A 23,842-nucleotide genomic window follows, 5' to 3' on the forward strand; every position below is an offset into this window, starting at 1 on the left:
CTTTATGGAATATATAGACGCCTGTTGTACATTTATTACCTCAGAGGAACGCTTTATAGACTGACAAGATCACTAAAGGATTGAGCAATTGGACTGCAGTCTGTTCAGCTTTTGAAGGATCACTTTTGCCATTCTCTATGGGTAGAGAAAGTCCTTCAGCTCACTGACATTGTGTTTACAAACCATATGCATTACTACTTCTAGCCTTGCCTCGCATAAAGGATTTTTACTTATTGTTTTATTTGTATGTGCTCATCGCTTGCTCTGTTATACTGGAATTCTGATATCTATTTTGGTGCCTGACAATTTGGTATTAAACTTTCTTTCTTATTAATACAGATTGATTTTTCCATTTCATCGACAGACTGTCTAAAGCGAGAATAATGCAGACTATGTAACATGACTTTTCCCTGTGTTATATGTTAAATACTTTGAGAATAGGGTACTGTCAGAGTAATATACAAACCTAAAAAGGTATGAGAGCAGACAAGCTGTTTGGTACTGGTTGTATGCAGAAACCTATTCAACTGCTTGGAACCTTATCTAAGGAGCTACTTTACTAGAAGCCACTTAGACATAAATTCTTCATTTATGTATATTATGTGTGTGTGTATATATGTATATATATATATATATATATATATATATATATACACACACACATCCTAATATCCAGGCTAAGCTATAATGAAAAGAGACAACCTGTTTACGAAGTAGACCTGATTAAGGTCATTATGTTCCATGACCTAGTGAGGCCAATGCAAATGAAAGGCTTGGTTTTTCTCCAGCCAGCTGTATTAACTGGTATAAGTATTGTCTGCGCAGTGATAACTTGTAATCTAATTATACCTAATCAATGGTTATGTATGAATTATGTGGAGTGACTGTCAAATACGTGATTTGTTAAACTTGACACGTTTGAAATGGGATTCTGCTCTTAATACTGGTGTAAATCTTGTGCACTTGATCCTTGGTATTGTGTTTTTAAAGTCTTTTGGTTTTAAGCAATAAAGTTTATTACAAGTCAATTGTTTCACTTTTTGCTTTATTGTAGTACAGTTAGAAATCTACTTACAGTACTTATCTTTTTTATTCTATTCCATAATGCAATCTAAAGGTGAGCCTGAGTTTTTCCTTTCCTCCATTGTTTCTGACACAAAAGGCTGAGGTGCGGAAAAAGAATAGCTTTCTGCAGAAGAAAACATCCTCCCCTGCCATTCCAGGTCTCTAGTGAACAACTTGTTTTTTCATAATATAAATAAAAAAAATCTAGATTTAATGGGACATTAATCACTGTTTTATGAACCAACAATTGGCATGTCATTTAAATGTTTAGTTTTTGGCCAACCCATTCGGGTAAAGATGCTAGAATTTGCATGTGCTGCTTATAGTAGGCTTTGTTAGTAAAGGCACAACAGATACTTTGGTCAAAGATGTCTGATAAATCCCTTATAACAGTAAAGGACATCTGTCAGCAGATTTGTACCTCTGAAACTGGCTGATCTGTTCCATGCGCACTTGGCAGCGGAATCTGTTTCCCATGTTCATATGTAACTACATTGCTGAAAAAATGACAGGGCCAGGCAGTGAAATGTCATCACGTCTGACCCTGCTAAAGTGGAGTGGACACAGCTGTTGCAGAGAGAGCAGAGCCTGTAGGATTAAGGACTATGGCCCCATTGCTCCTAGAGGCTCATCTGCATATACTAAAACAATTTGTTCTCAGCAATACGGGCACATATGAACATGGGACCAACACCGATGCCTTCTGCTGCCAAGCGCACATGTAACAGGCGAGCCAGTTTCATAGATACAAATCTGCTGACAGATACCCTTTAAACAACTGGCCAGCCTCTGTCTTCACTGGATTTTTCCCTTTCAGAGCTCTCAGGTCTGAACCCCCTGTATGCGCGATTGTACGGGCGTTTACAAATCGCGCATACAGAGACAGGCGTGCACACATTGTCGCGCGTTCCCGCACATAGATATTTGGGAACGCGCGACAAACGCCCCAAAAAAAGCTCAAGAACTTGTTTGAGCGTCGGGCGTTTTACAGCGCGATCGTACGCGCTGTAAAACGCCCAGGTGAGAACCATTCCCATAGGGAAGCATTGGTTTCTCAGTGTTGAGCGTTTTACAGCGTGTAGGAACGCGCTGTAAAACGCTCAGGTCTGAACTAAGGGTTAACCATGCATGCTTGGCTAGTCCAAGTTTATGACTATGGAGAGTGGGAGCAGAACAAATGATGGCACCACTGAAATCCTACATGTCAGGGGACAAATCCAGAATAGTGTCACCAGATGCTCCCAATACACATTTGATTTGTTGGTAGCTTATACAATGCTGTTATAAGTTGGAAGGGGTGGATATAGAAGGAAGGGAATTTTAAACGTAGTGGTTTAGCTGAAAGTCCATTTGCACCAATTTTGAATGCAAACAGAAATTTATTTTATTTTGGGACATAAAGAAAATTTGCATATTTATTTCACAGAACCAACAATATAAAAGTAATCTGAGCTCTTACTATATAGGAAGCAGAAGTCAATGCTAACATGAATATTAAGAAACAATTACATTTTCAGCTCCAGTATAACACAATTTAATGGTAGACCTCCTTGAATACAGATGTGTGCACTATGGACCAATGCATCAGCTATCACCTAGGATGGGTGATACTGTTGTGTATAGTCTGCAATACATGTAGTTAAAAAAAAGTGATTTACCAAGTAAGATAATGTACATTTTGCAGTACTGATTGTATTAAGTCTGTCCTGTAAGCTATTGCTATACTATAAATGTTAATGGTTAAAAAAATGTAGTTCAACAGTATGTGCAGATCTAGGCATTTATTGCTTGTGAATTAGTATGGCATTCTTTTTCTGTATTGCCATCTTGCTGACAACCCTCTGTATGTTCATGGACGACGTCTGGGGCAGAATTACTGGCACTCTCGGTATACTCCACTCTTTCAAAAAGAATGAGAAGTTCACAATGTGGGGTTTGAGGAAAGAGGTCCACAGCCATAGCTCTGGTAGGTCTAAATGGACGACCTTTTACACGGTTTGAAGGAGCCCGGCACAGACTTTAAAGACAAAAAGGTAGAGAAGATTATTATATATGGTATTCATATACATACACACCAGATGACTTATACAGTGGTAACCGCCAGTGGTCAGCTATTATTCCCAGGTGAGGCCACTGGTGGTCACAATACTTTTGCATTTCATGAAGTTCTTTAAATTACCAACCTAAGGCCCCTTGCAGACGAGCGAGTATTCAGCGCGGGTGCAATGCATGATGCGAACGCATTGCGTCTGCACTAAATCCAGACCCATTCATTTCAATGGGTCAGTGTACACGAGCGTTGGTTTTCACGCATCACTTGTGCATTGCATGAAAAATCGCAGCATGTTCTATATTCTGCGATTTTCACGCAACGCTGGCCCCATAGAAGTGAGTTTGGTGCGTTTTCTCAGGATAGGTAATCAATATTAACAGATAACACCCCCCCCCCCCAGTCGTCTCCACAACAGCACACCTGAAACTGCCCCAATCTGTGTGGATAGTCAAAACACACAAACAGTGGGTCTTTGGTTGTATAAATGAATATGCAATATTGGGCTACAATAATGGCATCCGTTTTTGTTTGCGGATCCATTCTAACAATGCAAAACAGACAAGAATAGGACATGTTCTATTTTTTTTTTTAAACTGAACGGACACAGAAACCAACTACGTTCGTGTGCATGTAGCCTTAAAGTTCAATACTTCTGCTGGTCTATTTTGAGTTATTAACACGTCCTTCAGTTTAGGTCCCTCCCTAAAGTTAATTCGTTGGTAGTTCTCATGTGTGCGGTCATGGAGACAACTGAGAATTAGGGACGTGTTCATTCTTGGTGTAGATTTTGCATTGAATCCACAAAGGCTTCCCAAGGAAGTGGGTAGGATCAAAAACCACTGGAAATACCACATGGAATTTAAGTGAAATTTGCATAATATTTTTTCAGAACAAAAACAACTGTGTAAACATAGCCTAACAATTTTTCAAATCTGCTACTGAAAAAAAAAAAAAGTGTACAAAGTTTGCACATGCTTGAGTTTTTATATTGAAATCAATTTGAAGCTGTTAGAATTTTGAATGTGCATTACACTGTGGAAAACGACTTTTCTACTTCTGAACCAGTGGCATAGAGCACCTGCCTATGTGACTCCAGTACTAGAAAAAGGAGATTTTATTTTTTTTTTTACTAACTTACCAGTAAAATCTTTCTCGCTCTTCATTGGGGGACACAGGAACAGTGGGTATAGCTATGTCCTCTAGGAGGCATTGAAACTAGATAAAACTATTAGCCCCTCCCACACAACTATACCCCCTCCAGCCTGGAGAGAGAGCTTCAGTTTGTGCACAAGCAGTAGGAGAGGTAAGTTAACCAACGAAAAAACTTGGAACCCCAACAATGCCAAGGAACCAACAACAAGCTTCTAACCAACACTGCCGCAACTGTGGCTGAACAACAATACTGGGTGGGTGCTGTCCCCCCCAATGAAGAGCAAGAAAGAGATTTTACTGGTAAGTTATACAAAAATCTCCTTTTCTCGCCCATATTCATTAGGGGACACAGGAACCGTGGGACGTCCAAACGCAGCCCACAGGGAAGGAAAAACCACAGACCCATGAAACCAAGCGTCCCTGCAGGCATCTAAGAAACTGCCGCCTGCAAGACCATAAGTATGCACCTGGTAGAATTTGTGAATAGGTGTAAGGAGGACACGTAGCCGCCTTGCACAGCTGTGCGACCGAGGCTGGTGCACGCTGGTGGAGTGAGCCGTGACACCTAAGGGCGGAGCCCTGTTCCGGGCACGGTATGCTTCGGCACTAGCAAACCGAATCCAACATGCAATTGCCACCTTGGAGGCCGCCAAACCCTTGCGAGGACCCTCCAGATGACAAAAGGGGTTCTGTATGCCGCAAGGGACTAGAGACTGCCAAATAATCAGAGCCCTGACAACGTCCAATGATGTAAATCCCTTCCCTAGGGTGGGAAGTAGAGGTACAGTGAAGGAAGGACAATTTCTTCATTGATATGGAAGTCAGAGACCACCTTCGGGAGAAGAAGGAATGGGCCGGAGAACCGCCTTATACTCTGCAAAAGAGCGCCCCCACCTGGGACACCCGTCTGATGGATGTGATAGCCACAAGAAAAAACTACCTTCCAGGACAGGAGTCAGCGAGAGATCTCCAGCAAGGGCTCAAAGGGAGAAGTCTGTAGCGCTGAGAGGACTATATTTAGATCCCAAGGTGGTAAGAGGAGGACAGTACGGAGGAACCGTATGTGCCACTCCCTGAAGGAAGGTTTTCATGGCACCAGGGGACGCTGGAAAGCTGTGTCCCTTAGGATAGAAGCGCCAACACCTGACCCATCACGGAACTACAGGGAGTGCAGAATTATTAGGCAAGTTGTATTTTTGAGGATTAATTTTATTATTGAACAACAACCATGTTCTCAATGAACCCCAAAAACTCAATATCAAAGCTGAATATTTTTGGAAGTAGTTTTTAGTTTTAGCTATTTTAGGGGGATATCTGTGTGTGCAGGTGACTATTACTGTGCATAATTATTAGGCAACTTAACAAAAACAAATATATACCCATTTCAATCATTTATTTTTACCAGTGAAACCAATATAACATCTCAACATTCACAAATATACATTTCTGACATTCAAACACAAAACAAAAACAAATCAGTGACCAATATAGCCACCTTTCTTTGCAAGGACACTCAAAAGCCTGCCATCCATGGATTATGTCAGTGTTTTGATCTGTTCACCATCAACATTGCGTGCAGCAGCAACCACAGCCTCCCAGACACCGTTCAGAGAGGTGTACTGTTTTCCCTCCTTGTAAATCTCACATTTGATGATGGACCACAGGTTCTCAATGGGGTTCAGATCAGATGAACAAGGAGGCCATGTCATTAGATTTTCTTCTATTATACCCTTTCTTGCCAGCCACGCTGTGGAGTACTTGGACGCGTGTGATGGAGCATTGTCCTGCATTAAAATCATGTTTTTCTTGAAGGATGCAGACTTCTTCCTGTACCACTGCTTGAAGAAGGTGTCTTCCAGAAACTGGTAGTAGGACTGGGAGTTGAGCTTGACTCCATCCTCAACCCGAAAAGGCCCCACAAGCTCATCTTTGATGATACCAGCCCAAACCAGTACTCCACCTCCACCTTGCTGGCATCTCAGTCGGAGTGGAGCTCTCTGCCCTTTACCAATCCAGCCACGGGCCCATCCATCCTCACTCATTTCATCAGTCCATAAAACCTTAGAAAAATCAGTCTTGAGATATTTCTTGGCCCAGTCTTGACGTTTCAGCTTGTGTGTCGTGTTCAGTGGTGGTCTTCTTTCAGCCTTTCTTACCTTGGCCATGTCTCTGAGTATTGCACACCTTGTGCTTTTGGGCACTCCAGTGATGTTGCAGCTCTGAAATATGGCCAAAATGGTGGCAAGTGGCATCTTGGCAGCTGCATGCTTGACTTTTCTCAGTTCATGGGCAGTTATTTTGCGCCTTGGTTTTTCCACACGCTTCTTGCGACCCTGTTGACTATTTTGAATGAAACGCTTGATTGTTCGATGATCACGCTTCAGAAGCTTTGCAATTTTAAGAGTGCTGCATCCCTCTGCAAGATATCTCACTATTTTTGACTTTTCTGAGCCTGTCAAGTCCTTCTTTTGACCCATTTTGCCAAAGGAAAGGAAGTTGCCTAATAATTATGCACACCTGATATAGGGTGTTGATGTCATTAGACCACACCCCTTCTCATTACAGAGATGCACATCACCTAATATGCTTAATTGGTAGTAGGCTTTCGAGCCTATACAGCTTGGAGTAAGACAACATGCATAAAGAGGATGATGTGGTCAAAATACTCATTTGCCTAATAATTCTGCACTCCCTGTAAGGGCTAAACCAAGGTCCAACCCTGATTGTAGAAAGGATAGGACCGTGAGGAGAAAAAAAAAAAAAAACTGAGTGAGAGGATGTCCCGGCTTCCACAGAAGCCCAGGAAGGACCTTCAGGTCCTATAATAGATCCTGGACAATGCATGCTTCCTGGCCTAAATCATAGTGTGGATGATGTCCGTCGAAAACCCTCTGTGCATCAAAATGGCAGATTCAATAGCCACGCCATTAAATGAAAAGACCTTAAAAGCTGATGTAAGACCGGAACCTGAGAAAGAAGGTAGTCTCTGAGTGGCAGTGACCAAGGGACATCTAGAAGGAAAACAAGGTCAGCGTACCACGTGTGACGGGGCCAATCCGGAGCGATTAGGATTGCCGGAATGCCCTCCATCCTGATCTTCCGTAGAACCCTGGGGAGGGGGGAAAACAAGTAAGGAGGGAGAACTCCTGTGAAGGAGATATCAGGGCATCCACGCCACATGCTTCCTGATCTCTTGCTCGGGAGAGAAAGGAGTGAAACTTTTGTGTAGATACTGTTAGCACACCTGGGACCAATGGAAGGAATCCCTGTAGAAGGAGGGATGTGGCAGGCGCCACAGCCCACCAGTCGGGAGCGGAGTGCCAGAAAACGAATACCCCGTGCAAATGCAGATGAGAGAAAGGTAGTAACGTAGGAGCTACCAAGGCTTGCGGGGTTGCTATGAACCATGAGCCAGAGGAGGAAAAATACAGAAGAATAGGCTAGGTCTAAAGCCCATTCCCCATCTGAGACCGGCGCTATACAGAAGTAGCCAAGGATTAAGTGACTGTGCAAAAAAAAAAACTCTGCCTGAGGAGGAAGTCAGGCAAGGGGAGTCACACTGTATAGCTAGCCCCATACCACAGCAGAGAAGGGGGCCACCCGCAGAGGCCACCGAATTCAGTGCTAGAAGAGTCCACCACCTGACTAATGAGCTGTGCAGAACTGAAGAATGTAGTGGTAACGCAAATACCACTCCCACAACAGTAGCAAGTGCTTGCCCCGTCAGCGCAAAACTGAGGGGGAGGCCTAAGACTATCCGTAGAAGCCATGTACCATACTGCCCCAGAGAAGTAGAGCTAACTTAAAAAACTCTACCTGGAAGGGCGCTGAACAGGAGCAACTGCCAAAGCTAGGGTCAGGGTAGGACCCCTAACTGAGGGGGCTGTCCCATGGCAGCGACTACAAACTCTAGCATTAGCGACAAAGCTACACCTGTGGAGAGTGCCAACATAAGCACTTTCCTAGAGAAGGAGGCGTGGCGAGTAGAGAATACAGAGTCAGCGAACACTCGACTCGCAAGGAACGTACTCACCATATATGTGCAATGGCGTACGCACTACGCATTGAAGCGGACAATATCATGACCGACAGGAATGGTTGAGGCCCATGGAGATGGGGGGGGTCTCTGGGACACAAGTGATGCTGGGCAACCCCCTGAGGAGAGAGAGGATGAGAATGTTCAAAAACTTGCGCCAAAAGAAAGGATAGCCACCGTATCCACTGGCGGCGCCCGTATACCACTTAGAGTACCGGGCACCCGCCAGTACAGACTGTTGCCACGCCCCCTTGTGAAATAAGCCTAGAGCCGTGGCGTAGTTAAATTGCAGCATCCCAAGATGTTTAGTGATTCCCGCTAGTGGATGACTTGCAGAAGGGGTTAATGCAACACTCCGCCCTTGGAAAGGGATAGCACGACAGTTAGGACCATATGCAATGGTATTGCAATTACTCTACCTATGGAAGGTGGAATGCATACAGCAAGTACTTAAGCCAGTGGTAGGGGAATACTCCACCTATGAAGGGGGTTAAATGCCCATGGGGGGGGGGGAACTAGTGCATATGGCGAGTCCTGTACAATTATTGCACCTAAGTAGGGGGGTAATGCATACCGCACACAATGTAACCTGGGATAATGTCATCGCACTACCTATGGAAGGGGCTAATGCATACGGCAGGTACTGAACCCAGTTGAGATGCAATTCCGCCACCTACAGAAGGGGGCATGTATACGCCCGGCACTGAAAACCGTGTTATTGTACTTAGTCCACCTTGGCAGGGAACAATGTTTAAAGGCAAGTACCGCATTCCGAAGAAGTGTGATTACACCGCCCATGGAGGGGGCAATGCATACGACAATTACTGCTGGCCACCATAGGACGCAATCTTGGGAGACTGCTTGGGATTCATGTCAGGGCCTAAATCAGTGATTCCCCTCCCCTTCCCCAGACTGACCCTGGGAGGGAGGGTGGGGTTTCGGAGATAGTCGAGGAGAAAGATGGGACTTGGATGGGTGACCCTCCTGCTGGCGGGATGCAGGGGAGCGAGGCTGCCCTGGACCACCTTGTCTTCTTGTGGGGGAGGAGGCAGCGTGGCGGACCAACGCTGGCGTGCTCCCCCGGGAAAACAGGGAGGCTAGGCGACCACTGTTTCCCACCTGAAAGGAAAAAATATATAAATAAAAAATCTTCAGGAGCTTCCTATTGACACTGGAAAAAACTGAAGCTCTCTCTCCAGGCTGGAGGGGGTATAGCTGCCGTGGGAGGGGCTAACAGTTTTATCAAGTACATGAGGCCTTAGTCACTTGTCTTAAATTTGATGAGTTCAATGACAACCAGCAGAACTGTGAATGCTGACAACATCATAAATAGTGCAATGCATTGACAAAGTTAGGGTTCACACGACTGTTTTTTGCCAAAAATATGGATGACGTCCGTGTGGCATCTGTTTTTGTGGCAGATACATTGTAACAATGCCCATGCTTGTCAGCAAAACAGATGTTCTATCTTATTTGCGGCGCGGCCATGCAGACATACGGAAATGGAATGCACGCGGAGTCCTTTCAATAATGTTTAATGGATCCGGCCAACTGTTCTGCTATTAAAAAAATAAATAAATAAATAAATAAATATAATGGGGTCTGGCCGCTTTCAGTCTACAGTAGTAAATGGACTGCCAGAAGAGGCATTTCATTTATGACGACCAGCAATCTGGCAGCAGTCAGTTACTTCAACTGTCTGTAGTGTGTCGGCTTATGCAATGTAAATGGATCATGACTGATACACATTCACTTGTTCAGCGTTTGATACTAGACAGATACTTTTTAAATGTGATACAATTGGCCAGATTTACTAAATTTTGTCTAGTACTTGGACAGGGTAAACTAAAGACTATATAACACCTGCCGATCCTTCGGCAGATGATAGTTAACGAGCATCCGCTTCCTGAGTTGTGATAAGGAGAGCATGGACACGCCCCCTGAGCTGCAGGAGAATGGACACGCCCCCTGAGCTGCAGGAGAATGGACACGCCCCCTGAGCTGCAGGAGAATGGACACGCCCCCTGAGCTGTCAGCTTGATAGAAATCTACCAGAGGAATGTATGGGGAGATCTCTAGATACATGTGAGGTACAGGGCTGGTTGTAGCTTTGTTAGAAAGAGATTGTCATGTACTATATGATGTCTGATTTTCATTTTTTACTATAGTCATGGAATAACCCCTTTAATATTATTATCTATTGTTTGTCCCACTTTGCAGAAAAATTTAGAAGCATGCTGCCGCATTCCTGCTAAGCTACAGCCTTCCCTAAGTGTCACACGCTGTCTAGCGAGTCACAAAAAAAAGGTCTAAAACACAAAATAAATGTGACACAAGGCATCAAGGTTGTGGTGCAAATGTAACCAGAATTATGGAGTGTTTAGCTTAGTAAATATCCCCCAATATATTCTCTTCACATGTTGGACCATTACCACTCATGACTGGTATAGCTACAACTACAATTATTTCCATGGCATAACTTACTCTACAAAGTTGTTCAATGCCGCCTTTGGATTGCAGGATACATAGATCAGACGTTTCACATGTTCAGCTTTTCGGATTGCAATAATAACTTTGGAATCTGTAAATGTATAATTAAACACATAGCTGGATATAAACGGTGATATATATATATATATATATATATAGAATAAGATAAGATGTCTCTGAGAAATGGAAGACTGGAAATAAGAATATTTAATATTACTTTCTTCATTGCATCTATACAATTTGAGTTGCGGTGCACAAAATCTGGGGACCTGGATTTTGGTCACTGTATATATACACGTGACTGAAGAATCCTTCCCGTGGCACCTTCCATTTTAAGGAATGCGGTTCCACCTACTTGACAGTTTGAGTTACAGTCATCATTGTACAAAATTAAATAACATTTGCTTTTCTTGTATCTCAATTAGCTGTTCCTTGGGAAATGTTACTTTGGGGTTTGCCGATCTCTGAATTAATCTACAGCCTTGTGCAGTGCCATACATGATCAGGCAGCAAGGAGCCCCTGTGACTAATACAGAGCCATAGGCACTGCTTTAACCACCTCCGGACCGCCTAACGCAGATGTGCGGTCCGGAGGTGGCAGCGCTGCGCACAGTCACGCATATACGCGTCATCTCGCGAGACGCGAGATGACGCGAGCATGCGCAGTTCGCGCCGGCATTTCGCACAGCAGTATTTCGTCAGCAACCTGCCAGCCAATGATCGTGGCTGGCAGGTTGCTGATTTTTAAAAAAGCCAATCAAAGTGCCAGATATCAGATCATATTAGTAAATATGATCTGATATATGGCTGCCTGCTCCTCTGCTGGTTCTTTTCGTCGGTTGGATCCAGCAGAGGAGCAGGCTTCACAGTGAGTACACCAAACACTACACTTTAGCCCCTGATCACCCCCCTGAACCCCAATTAACCCTTTGATCACCCCTTTGATCACCCCTGTCAATCACAAGTGAAAAGAAAAAAGTGATCAGTGCAAACTGTCACTTTTTTTTTTCACTGTTATTGACCGTTAGGTTTTAGGATAGTTTAGGTCCCTTGGTTAGGTAGTTAGCGATCAGTTAGCGCCCAGCCCACCGCACCGCAGTCCGTTATTCGCTGATTAGCGTATCGCTAATCAGCATTTGTACTTTTATAGTATCTGGAAGTGATCAAAACTGATCACGGTCAGATCTATAATAGTACTAGTGTCACTTTAGTTCGCCCTCCACCCAAAACGCAGTGTTTGCCCGATCAGGCCTGATCGGCCGCCCACACGTGCGTTCGCCCACACCCGCCCCACCGCAGTGACAAAAAATAATTTTTTTTTGATCACTGCACATTCACTTTACACGCACTGCAGCGATAAAAAAAATCAGTTTTGATATTTTTTATCAACCGCAGCGGCCTCCGGTACTTCGCTAGCCTCCCCTTTGTAAGACAGGCTTGCTTTTTTTTTTCTTGGGTAGTCTCAGGGAATACCCCTAAATTTAGTTGCCCACATGTCTAACAGGGGGTATTCTTCTGAAGAGGCCTACAGGCTTCTGACCCAGTCGGATGAGGAGTGGGAACCCTCATCTGATGAATCCAGCGGGTCAGAATACGAACCTGTAGAAAGCAGTGGCTCTCTGACCCAAAGTTCGGACGAGGAGGCTGAGGTCCCTGATACCACCAGGCGTACCCGGCCCCGTGTCGCTAGACCGCAGGTTGCGCAGGATCCGCTTCAAGAGCAGCAGAGTGGGGCTGGTGCTGTCGGATTACGTGGTGAGGCATACACCAGCAGCCCAGCCCTCCCTGGACCTAGTACCAGCACTGCCATACAACCTGGTGAAGTAGCGAGCACCAGAAGGGCAGTTGAAGCTGGTACGGTGGCACGTGCAGTAGTGACCCCGTCGCAGCCACCGCAAAGACGTGCCCGTAGAGCCCCTAGAATCCCAGAGGTGCTGGCAAACCCTGATTGGCAGTCCCCAACTTCAGCCGCACCCGTAGTTTTCCCTTTCACTGCCCAGTCTGGAGTTCGGGTTGAGACAGGCTCAGATCGGTTCGGCCCTGGGATTTTTTGAGCTGTTCTTGACTGCGGAGCTTTTAGACATAGTTGTGGCCGAAACAAACAGGTATGCCACACAATTTATCACCGCTAACCCGGGAAGCTTTTATGCCCAGCCTTTCCGGTGGAAACCAGTCCAAGTTTCCGAACTTAAAACTTTTCTGGGCCTCCTCCTCAACATGGGCCTGACAAAAAAGCATGAATTGCGGTCATATTGGTCCACGAACCCGATTCATCACATGCCCATGTTCTCTGCTGCCATGTCCAGGGCACGTTTTGAGGCCATCCTGCGGTTCCTGCACTTTAGTGACAACACCGCCTCCCGTCCCAGGGGCCACCCTGCTTTTGACCGGCTCCACAAAATTCGGCCCCTCATAGACCATTTCAACCAGAAATTTGCAGATATTTATACCCCAGAGCAAAACATCTGCATAGACGAGTCCCTGATACATTTTACCGGGCGCCTTGGCTTCAAACAATACATCCCAAGCAAGCGCGCCCGGTATGGGGTCAAATTGTATAAGCTCTGTGAAAGGGCCACAGGCTATACCCACAAATTTTGTGTCTATGAGGGAAAAGATCAGACCCTGGAGCCGGTCGGTTGCCCTGACTACCTGGGGAGCAGTGGGAAGACAGTTTGGGACTTGGTGTCACCCTTATTTGGCAAGGGGTACCATCTTTATGTGGACAATTTTTACACAAGTGTGGCCCTCTTTAGGCATTTGTTTCTAGAACGGATTGGCGCCTGTGGTACCGCGCGAACTAGTCGCGCGGGCTTCCCCCAACGGCTCGTTACCACCCGTCTTGCAAGGGGGCAGAGGGCCGCACTGTGTAACGAAGAACTGCTCGCGGTGAAATGGAGAGACAAGCGTGACGTTTACATGCTCTCCTCCATTCACACAGACACGACAATACAAATCGAGCGAGCAACCCGTGTCATTGAAAAGCCCCTCTCAGTCCACGACTATAACCTCCACATGGGAGGGGTCGACTTCAATGACCAGATGTTGTCTCCGTATTTAGTTTCCCGACGCACCAGACGCTGGTATAAGAAGGTGTCTGTATATTTAATTCAATTGGCTCTGTACAATAGTTTTGTTCTCTACAGTAAGGCTGGGAGAACTGGATCCTTCCTCAAATTTCAGGAAGAGATCATCGAGAACCTCCTGTATCCAGGAGGTTCCGTGGCCCCAACCACCAGTGTAGTTAGCCGTCTACACGAGCGACATTTCCCCAATGTCGTTCCTGGTACCTCAACCCAACAGTCACCCCGAAAAAGATGTCGTGTCTGTAGCAGGAGTGGAATAAGGCGTGACACCCGCTATTTCTGTCCTGACTGTCCGGACCACCCTGCCCTATGCTTTGGAGAGTGTTTCCGGAAGTACCACTCACAGGTACACTATTAGCATAGGGATCATCTCACCAGGACAGGCACACAGGGCTATTAGGGCCCATTCACTCACTGCTGCTGCAAACGTCTCCTTTCACATGGGACAAAGTGCATAACGCACTTCGCCACATCTTTGGGCGATTTGCGCTTTGCACATTGACCCATGGGGAAGGAGAGGTTTGTTCTATAAAGGTAAAAAAAAAAAAAAAAAACACACCAGTAAGCAAACACGTTAATGTTCAGTTAAAAAAGTTAAAGTTTATATGTTCTGTTGCAAAGTTAATAAAATTATTGCGTTTCGGCCTGGTTTTTTATTTTTTTTACCTTCCAGGTGGACCAATGTGTGCACCGATGTGCATTCTGACAGAAGCATTGCGCTGCTGTCAGATTACACGCAAGTCGGTGTATGCAGCGCTGCAAGACGGGATTTTCTCCTCTGCAGTGACAGATACGTTTGCCAAGGCATACGAGCTGAGGAGGAGGCGGCGTTCCTATGCTTTGGCAAACACTTTGTGTGTATATATATATATATATATATATATATATATATATATATATATATATATATATATATATATATATATATATATATATATATATATATATATATATAATAAAAATCCCGGCAATGATTTATTCATCCACATCGATTGATGTGAATGGAGAAATCTGGTTTGCCAGGGCATACGAGCTAAGTGGGTATGGATGTAGGGCGGAGCTCCTATGTCCTGGCAGACGCCTTTCCCCTCCATTTTTTTTTTTGGGCAGAGATTTTTTCATCCACATTGATCGATGCGAATGAAGAAATCTGTGCCGTTCATTTTTTTCTTTCAGCCCAGAGGCTGAACGGAAAAAAAAAATCTCATTACCTGTATGCTCAATATAAGGAGAATAGCAGAAACTCCTAATGCTGGCCATACATGTAATGATTGCCGAGACCCTCAAATGCCAGGGCAGTACAAACACCCCACAACTGACCCCATTTTGGAAAGAAGACAGCCCAAGGTATTTGCTGAGGGGCATATTGAGTCCATGAAAGATTTAAATTTTTGTCCTAAGTTAGCGGAAAGTGAGACTTTGTGAGAAAAAAAAATAAAATCCATTTCCGCTAACTTATGCAAAAAAAAAAAATTTCGATGAACTTGCCAGGCCCCTCATTGGATACCTTGGGGTGTCTTCTTTCCAAAGTGGGGTCACATGTGGGGTATTTATACTGCCCTGGCTTTTTAGGGGCCCTAAAGCATGAGAAGAAGTCTGGGATCCAAATGTCTAAAAATGCCCTCCTAAAAGGAATTTGGGCCCCTTTGCGCATCTAGGCTGCAAAAAAGTGTCACACATCTGGTATCGCCGTACTCAGGAGAAGTTGGGCAATGTGTTTTGGGGTGTCATTTTACATATACCCATGCTGGGTGAGAAACATCTTGATCAAATGCCAACTTTGTATAAAAAAAATTGGAAAAGTTGTCTTTTGCCAGGATATTTCTCTCACCCAGCATGGGTATATGTAAAATGACACCCCAAAGCACATTCCCCAACTTCTCCTGAGTACGGCGATACCAGATGTGTGACACTTTTTTGCAGACAAGGTGGGCAAAGGGGCACATATTCCAAAGTGCACCTTTCGGATTTCGCAGGCCATTTTTTACACATTTTGATTGCAAAGTACTTCTCACACATTTGGGCCCCTAAATTGCCAGGGCAGTATAACTACGCCACAAGTGACCCCATTTTGGAAAGAAGACACCCCAAGGTATTCCGTGAGGGGCATGGCGAGTTCCTAGAATTTTTTATTTTTTGTCGCAAGTTAGTGGAATATGAGACTTTGAAAGGAAAAAAGAGAAAAAAAAAAAAAAATCATCATTTTCTGCTAACTTGTGACAAAAAATAAAAAATTCTAGGAACTCGCCATGCCCCTCACGGAATACCTTGGGGTGTCTTCTTTCCAAAATGGGGTCACTTGTGGCGTAGTTATACTGCCCTGGCAATTTAGGGGCCCAAATGTGTGAGAAGTACCTTGCAATCAAAATGTGTAAAAAATGGCCTGCAAAATCTGAGAGAAATATCTTGGCAAATGACAACTTTTCCCATTTTTTTATACAAAGTTGGCATTTGACCAAGATATTTTTCTCACCCAGCATGGGTATATGTAAAATGACACCCCAAAACACATTCCCCAACTTCTCCTGAGTACGGCGATACCAGATGTGTCACACTTTTTTGCTGCCAAGGTGGGCAAAGGGGCACATATTCCAAAGTGCACCTTTTGGATTTCACCGGTCATTTTTTACACATTTTGATTGCAAAGTTCTTCTCACACATTTGGGCCCCTAAATTGCCAGGGCAGTATAACTACCCCACAAGTGACCCCATTTTGGAAAGAAGACACCCCAAGGTATTCTGTGAGGGGCATGGTGAGTTCCTAGAATTTTTTATTTTTTGTCGCAAGTTAGTGGAATATGAGACTTTGTAAGAAAAAATAAAAAAAATAAAATCATCATCATTTTCCGCTAACTTGTGACAAAAAATAAAAAGTTCTATGAACTCACTATGCCCATCAGCGAATACCTTAGGGTGTCTACTTTCCGAAATGGGGTCATTTGTGGGGGTTTTCTACTGTTTGGGCATTGTAGAACCTCAGGAATCATGACTCAGAAAGTCAGAGCTGTTTCAAAAAGCGGAAATTCACATTTTTGTACCATAGTTTGTAAATGCTATAACTTTTACCCAAACCATTTTTTTTTTTTGCCCAAACATTTTTTTTTTATCAAAGACATGTAGAACAATAAATTTGGTGAAAAATTAATATATGGATGTCGTTTTTTTTGCAAAATTTTACAGCTGAAAGTGAAAAATGTCATTTTTTTGCAAAAAAATCGTTACATTTTGATTAATAACAAAAAAAGTAAAAATGCCAGCAGCAATGAAATACCACCAAATGAAAGCTCTATTAGTGAGAAGAAAAGGAGGTAAAATTCATTTGTATGGTAAGTTGCATGACCGAGCGATAAACGGTGAAAGTAGTGTAGTGCCGAAGTGTAAAAAGTGCTCTGGTCATGAAGGGGGTTTCACCTAGCGGGGCTGAAGTGGTTAAAGGGAACTTGTCAACCCTACTATGCTGCCCTCACTGAACATAGTGTAGTGAAAGGCTCACTAATTTCAGCATTCTGTCACTTCTGGGATGGCATTTGGTAGTTTTAGGCTAGGTCTACACGACGACATTTGTCACGCAACACATAGGGCACAACTACACTGCAACATTTGTAGTGCAACATTTTGTGGCCCCAATGTCGCGCAACAATTTTTATAATGGCAGTCTATGGTGTCGCACTGCAACATGCTGTGACTGCGACGCAACAGTCGCAGAAAAATCCATCTTGAATGGATTTTCTGCGACTGTTGCGTTGCAGTATGTTGCATGCTGCAGTGCGACACCATAGACTGCCATTATAAAAATTGTTGCGCGACATTAGTGCAACAAAATGTCGCGCAACAAGTGTCGTCGTGTAGACGTAGCCTTAGAGTACTGATATGCTGAACCCTGCAGCGCTGTGATGGAGATGAGACATGCTGTCCTAGCCCCCCACCTCCAGGCGAAGAATGCCAGGTTTCTTTCCGCTGAACAACAGTACAGAAAACTAGCTCAAAAGTGACAGACTGCTGAAATCAATGGATCTGTCACTACACTATGCTGTCCTCAGTGCATAGTAGAGGTGACAGGTTTCTATTCCTTACAACATATTAGATGCTTCTAGTCATCAGAAAGGCTTACTAACTGTAGCAAGATATTAATATCCTGTTAAAATGACCATCCTATTCTCAGGAAACACCAGAGAGGACAAAATCCTGTGATGCACAATCAAAAGAAATATCAAAAACGAGTACAAAATAAGCATACGCCTTCCATCAGCTTCAGGAAGCTCGTAGCCATTCACAACCTTTCCTTGAACAATGCGTGTCAGGAAGAGCACAGTCCGATCTGCATTTTTGGCAGATCAGATGTGGACACAATAATTTCAACGGGACCAAAAAATGAGGAGAAAAATGTTGTGAAACTTTCTGGATATTAATTTTAGACACCATCACCTAATGGCATGAATATTAGGCAAGATGTAATCTACCATTATTGAGGATAGACCATTATTGTTGACCCTCTCCCAGTATCTGATGAAGAGGCAATGTTCACTCCCAGTAACACATTACATCTAAAAAGGGGCTGGCCAATCTGGGACATCGATGGCATATCACTAGGATATGCCATCAATGTCAGATAGCAGCGGGTCCTAGAGGCGAGACCCACACCTATCTCCAGAACGGGGCTGCCAAAGTGAAGGGCAGCACACAGAGCATGCGTGCTGTGCTCTCCATTCAACTCTATGGGAGTTCTGAAAAGGCCACCTTTCCATGCACTGCCGGAAATAGCCAAGCCAGTGCTCAGCCATTTTCAAAACTCCCATAACGGTGAACAGAGTGTGGCCACGCATGCGCAGCTGCTTTTTGTTTATGTCAGGGAAGCCTGTTCTGGATATAGAACCTGCACCTACCCGATTGGGCCATCCCCTATAAGTCTGTATTTATAATTCAAGCTGAATACAAGTTTGTTAAAACTGTGCACGGTTTCCTGACCAGGAATCAATCAAAACAGTAGAAAAAATAAAATAAAAAATCCAGCAGCAGGCTCAGGATAAAATCCAATTTCTTTATTTCTTAATGATAAAATCCATAGGCTGACCAGACAGGCAAGGTCCACGAGTCTTCGAGTGTACGTCTTAATCATAACCACATTGTGTTATCACATACTCTGGGTTAAAAATCCTCTTGTCATAAGGTGCCGAATAATAAATCAGCTCCAAGCTTGGAGGCTGGGGCCGTGCCTCATGACAAGAGAGGATTTTTAAACCAGAGTATGTGATAACACAATGTGGTCATGATTAAGACATACAGTCGAAGACGGGAAGACCTTGCCTGTCTGGTTAGAAAGAAATTGGATTTTATCCTGAGCCTGCTGCTGGAATTTTTCTACTGTTTTAAATTTGTTGAAACAGTATAGGAACTATATTGTACTATCATATACATATAGAGGGTAAATTATTAATAACCCCTATATCTGCTGAAGTCATAAAAAGGCGATGGTCTCTACATAACTTCGGCACATCCAACGCCAATCTATATGTAAGCCAGCTTACTAGCTGGCTTACATTTAGGACCATTTTTTTTGCGCCCAAAACAGGTGTAGAAAATGATGAATGAGATGGGCCTGCCAGCCTTCCCCTCCTACTTTGTTAGACCTGGCGTGAGCAAGTAAGTCTCAGATTGTTGCGCAACTAACAGTTCCACCGCAATCTGCCCCAGATATACGTCTAATATAGGCGTATTTCTGGAAAATAAATGATCCCCATAGACATGTAAAAATACTAGTGACAAAATTAGGTAGAAAGTACTAGATCAGATTCTGAAAATTTGTACTTACGAAGTCCAGCCCTTGGTGGGTCAACTATGGCCACAGGATTCTGAGCAGTGTAAAAGTTTATTAGGGTAGGGAAGATATCTTCAGCTTTGCCACATCGAAATTCAATATTGTTCAGGTCTGCATTAAAATGCATGTTGTATTTAGGTTTCTGTTCAAGCTCTATATCGATCATCACAACAACAGAATACATGTACCTTTGGCAAATACAGTGGGATGCAAAAGTTTGGGCAGCCTTGTTAATCGTCATGATTTTCCTGTATAAATCGTTGGTTGTTATGATAAAAAATGTCAGTTAAATATATCATATAGGAGACACACAGTGATATTTGAGAAGTGAAATGAAGTTGATTGGATTTTCAGAAAGTGTGCTATAATTGTTTAAACAAAATTAGGCAGGTGCATAAATTTGGGCACTGTTGTCATTTTATTGATTCCAAAACCTTTAGAACTAATTATTGGAACTCAAATTGGCTTGGTAAGCTCAGTGACCCCTGACCTACATACACAGGTAAATCCAATTATGAGAAAGAGTATTTAAGGGGGTCAATTGTAAGTTTCCCTCCTCTTAATTTTCTCTGAAGAGTAGCAACATGGGGGTCTCAAAACAACTCTCAAATGACCTGAAGACAAAGATTGTTCACCATCATGGTTTAGGGGAAGGATACAGAAAGCTGTAGAGATTTCAGCCGTCTGTTTCCACAGTTAGGAACATATTGAGGAAATGGAAGACCACAGGCTCAGTTCAAGTTAAGGCTCGAAGTGGCAGACCAAGAAAAATCTCAGATAGACAGAAGCTATGAATGGTGAGAACAGTCAGAGTCAACCCACAGACCAGCACCTACAACATCATCTTGCTGCAGATGGAGTCACTGTGCATCGTTCAACCATTCGGCGCACTTTACACAAGGAGATGCTGTATGCGAGAGTGATGCAGAGGAAGCCTTTTCTCCGCCCACAGCACAAAAAGTGCCGCTTGAGGTGGGCTAAAGCACATTTGGACAATCCAGCTACATTTTGGAATAAGGTGCTGTGGACTGATGAAACTAAAATTGAGTTATTTGGCCATAACAAGGGGCGTTATGCATGGAGGAAAAAGAACACAGCATTCCAAGAAAAAACCCTGCTACCTACAGTAAAATATGGTGGTGGTTCCATCATGCTGTGGGGCTGTGTGGCCAGTGCAGGGACTGGGAATCTTGTCAAAGTTGAGGGACGTATGGATTCCACTCAGTATCAGCAGATTCTGGAGACCAATGTCCAGGAATCAGTGATAAAGCTGAAGCTGCACCGGGGCTGGATCTTTCAACAAGACAACGACCCTAAACACTGCTCAAAATCCACTAAGGCATTTATGCAGAGGAACAAGTACAACGTTCTGGAATGGCCATCTCAGTCCCCAGACCTGAATATAATTGAAAATCTGTGGTGTGACTTAAAGAGAGCTGTCCATGCTCGGAAGCCATCAAACATGAATGAACGAAAGATGTTTTGTAAAGAGGAATGGTCCAAAATACCTTCAACCAGAATCCAGACTCTCATTGGAACCTACAGGAAGCGTTTAGAGGCTGTAATTTCTGCAAAAGGAGGATCTACTAAATATTGATTTCATTTCTTTTTTGTGGTGCCCAAATTTATGCACCTGCCTAATTTTGTTTAAACAATTATAGCACACTTTCTGTAAATCCAATAAACTTCATTTCACTTCTCAAATATCACTGTGTGTGTCTCCTATATGATATATTTAACAGACATTTTTTATCGTAACAACCAACGATTTATACAGGAAAATCATGACGATTAACAAGGTTGCCCAAACTTTCGCATCCCACTGTATACTGCACTTCAAACGGAGCTAAATTCCCTCTTTAAATGGCTTAAATTATGTACGATTAAGATCAAATATAATTTTAGGTGCAGTACCCTGGAACCGAACTCGGCTTCGGTTCCAAAGTACGAGTCGGAACCGAAGCAGAGTTCGATTTCAAGTTTTAAAGTGGTTTTCCAACTTTAAAAATCAACTACCAAAGTTATTCAACAAAGTCACCCGCGACTTTGTGAATAACAACTTCGGCTCATCGGAGCCCATACATTCTAATAGTGTAGGGAGACGAATCTCCGCCCAGTATTATTCTAAAGTTTTGAATAAAGCGACTTCAGATGAAGCATCAAAAGCTTGCTTCGTTCAACACTAGTTTTCAGCCAAGTCTAGTGAGGTAAATCACAAGAATACTATGTGGTCATAAAGCAGGGATAGAGAGGAAGATTGTCACCTGTGACACAGAATTGTAAAAATATTTGGGGTCATTTATCAAACTGGTGTAAAGTAGAACTGGCTTAGTTGACCATAGCAACCAATCAGATTCCTCCTTTCATTTTCCAATGAAGCTGTGAAAAATGAAAGGTGGAATCTGATTGATTACCATGGACAACTAAGCCAGTTCTACTTTACACCACTTTGATAAATGACCCCAATAATGTGGACAAAATGGGTGATTATTAACAATATGCAATTATAGAAGAGGCAAGACAGACTATGTTTTCCACAATTGGTAATAATATACTTCGAAACCTGAAAAGTAGCAAACTGTGAATAATAATTTGGAAGGTACTTACTATTGATCTTGGCATTATCTTTGGCATCTGCAATGGCTTCCTGACACAGTTCAATTCCCACAACCTTCTTCACTGTCTTTAGCAGGTGAGCGGGAAAACAAATTATATAAATGCCATTTAACACTAAAACACCATCACAACATACAAATCTGTCACGCATGCCTCATAACACAGAATATCTTCCCATCCACAAGACCATACTTCGTTCTCATTTTATTAAAGAAAAGCTAATAATTGGTCAATTACCAAGAGCTTTTCCTACTTGAGATGCTGGTTCAATCATCAGAAGAAATTTTTTATTTATTTTTTGCAAAGGATTGTCTCATCAATAAAAACCCTTCATAAAGAGGTTGTCCGGTTTCAGGAGTAACCTCTGCAGCCAATCACTGTTCTTCAGTCCACCGATAAGGACAGTGATTGGCTGTAGCAGTCACATTCTGTCTACTTGACATCACTGCTCCAGGAACTCCGTACAGTATTAGAATGTATTGGCGCCGATGAGGCAAAGTTATGGCTTCGCGTAATAACTTCATAAATTAAATTTTTACTGTAAAACAACTTTCCCGAACTCTGGTTCGGTTCCAAGGTACCACTTGGAGCCTATACATTCTAATACTGTACGGAGCTCCTGCTCCGTACAGTATTAGAACAAAGTTTTATGCAAATCAACTATGGATGTTTCATCCAAAGTCGATTCGCTCATCCCTAGTCATCACCAAAAGGAGCTGCGGCTGACTAGGACTATGGTCAGGCAAAGCTGGTAATTGCAAGGCCAAAGCTTTTAGAGGCGCTCTGCTCTGGCTAACAAGGATGTTCCTAATGGTGCACCTTCCTTTATGATATCTATATGTTCTAATAGGATGGACACATGAAAAGGGGTTACCTAACCTTTGCCAAGGAGATTCCAATAGTTCCTGTCCCACAGCAAACATCCAATACAGTGCTGTTCTGGTCCAGCTGTGCCCAGTCTGCAATGGCCGAATACAAAACCTCTGCTGCAAGTGTGTTAACCTGTGGATATAATTAATATGAAGAGAAGATCTACTGGTGACTTCTAAATTGAAACAGTGAGTAATCTTTCAAGAGAATCTGTCACCGGGATTTTGTGTATAGAGCTGAGGACATGGGTTGCTAGATGGCCGCTAGCACATCCGCAATACCCAGTCCCCATAGCTCTGTGTGCTTTCATTGTGTTAAAAAAAAACGATGTGATACATATGCAAATTAGAGATGTGTCATGTACGTGACTCATCGCAGGGACAGGACTCCTCTCCGGTTAATTTGCATATGTATCAAATCGTTTTTTTTGTTTTTTGTTTTTTTTTACAAAATAAAAGCACACAGAGCTATGGGGACTGGCTATTGCGGATGTGCTAGTGGCCATTTAGCAACCCGTGTCCTCAGCTCTATACACATAATCCCGGTTCCCTTTAAAGGGTGCTACATGTAGAAACATAATACCTATGTAGCCACTTGTTACAATGACTCCCCTTGAAAAAAAAAAAAAAAACATAGGCAAAATGTAAGTCGGGGGCTTG

General features: G+C 43.4%; 1 protein-coding gene across 1 annotated transcript in view; it reads right to left on the reverse strand.

Annotated features, from left to right (window-relative positions):
- Positions 1 to 2,100: 2,100 nt before the first annotated feature.
- Positions 2,101 to 23,842, reverse strand: part of TRMT2A (tRNA methyltransferase 2 homolog A) — a 54,961-nt gene continuing 33,219 nt past the window's right edge. Inside the window, exons 8-12 of the mRNA XM_044275588.1 lie at positions 23,193 to 23,315; positions 22,305 to 22,380; positions 19,692 to 19,808; positions 10,791 to 10,887; positions 2,101 to 3,082 (exon numbers count right to left, since the gene is read on the reverse strand). Coding sequence (XP_044131523.1) covers positions 2,839 to 3,082; positions 10,791 to 10,887; positions 19,692 to 19,808; positions 22,305 to 22,380; positions 23,193 to 23,315 — 657 coding nt within the window. The 3' untranslated portion in view covers positions 2,101 to 2,838. The remainder of the gene's footprint in view (positions 3,083 to 10,790; positions 10,888 to 19,691; positions 19,809 to 22,304; positions 22,381 to 23,192; positions 23,316 to 23,842) is intronic.

This window comes from Bufo gargarizans, chromosome 1 (genome assembly GCF_014858855.1).
Source record: "Bufo gargarizans isolate SCDJY-AF-19 chromosome 1, ASM1485885v1, whole genome shotgun sequence".
Classification (NCBI taxonomy): domain Eukaryota; kingdom Metazoa; phylum Chordata; class Amphibia; order Anura; family Bufonidae; genus Bufo; species Bufo gargarizans.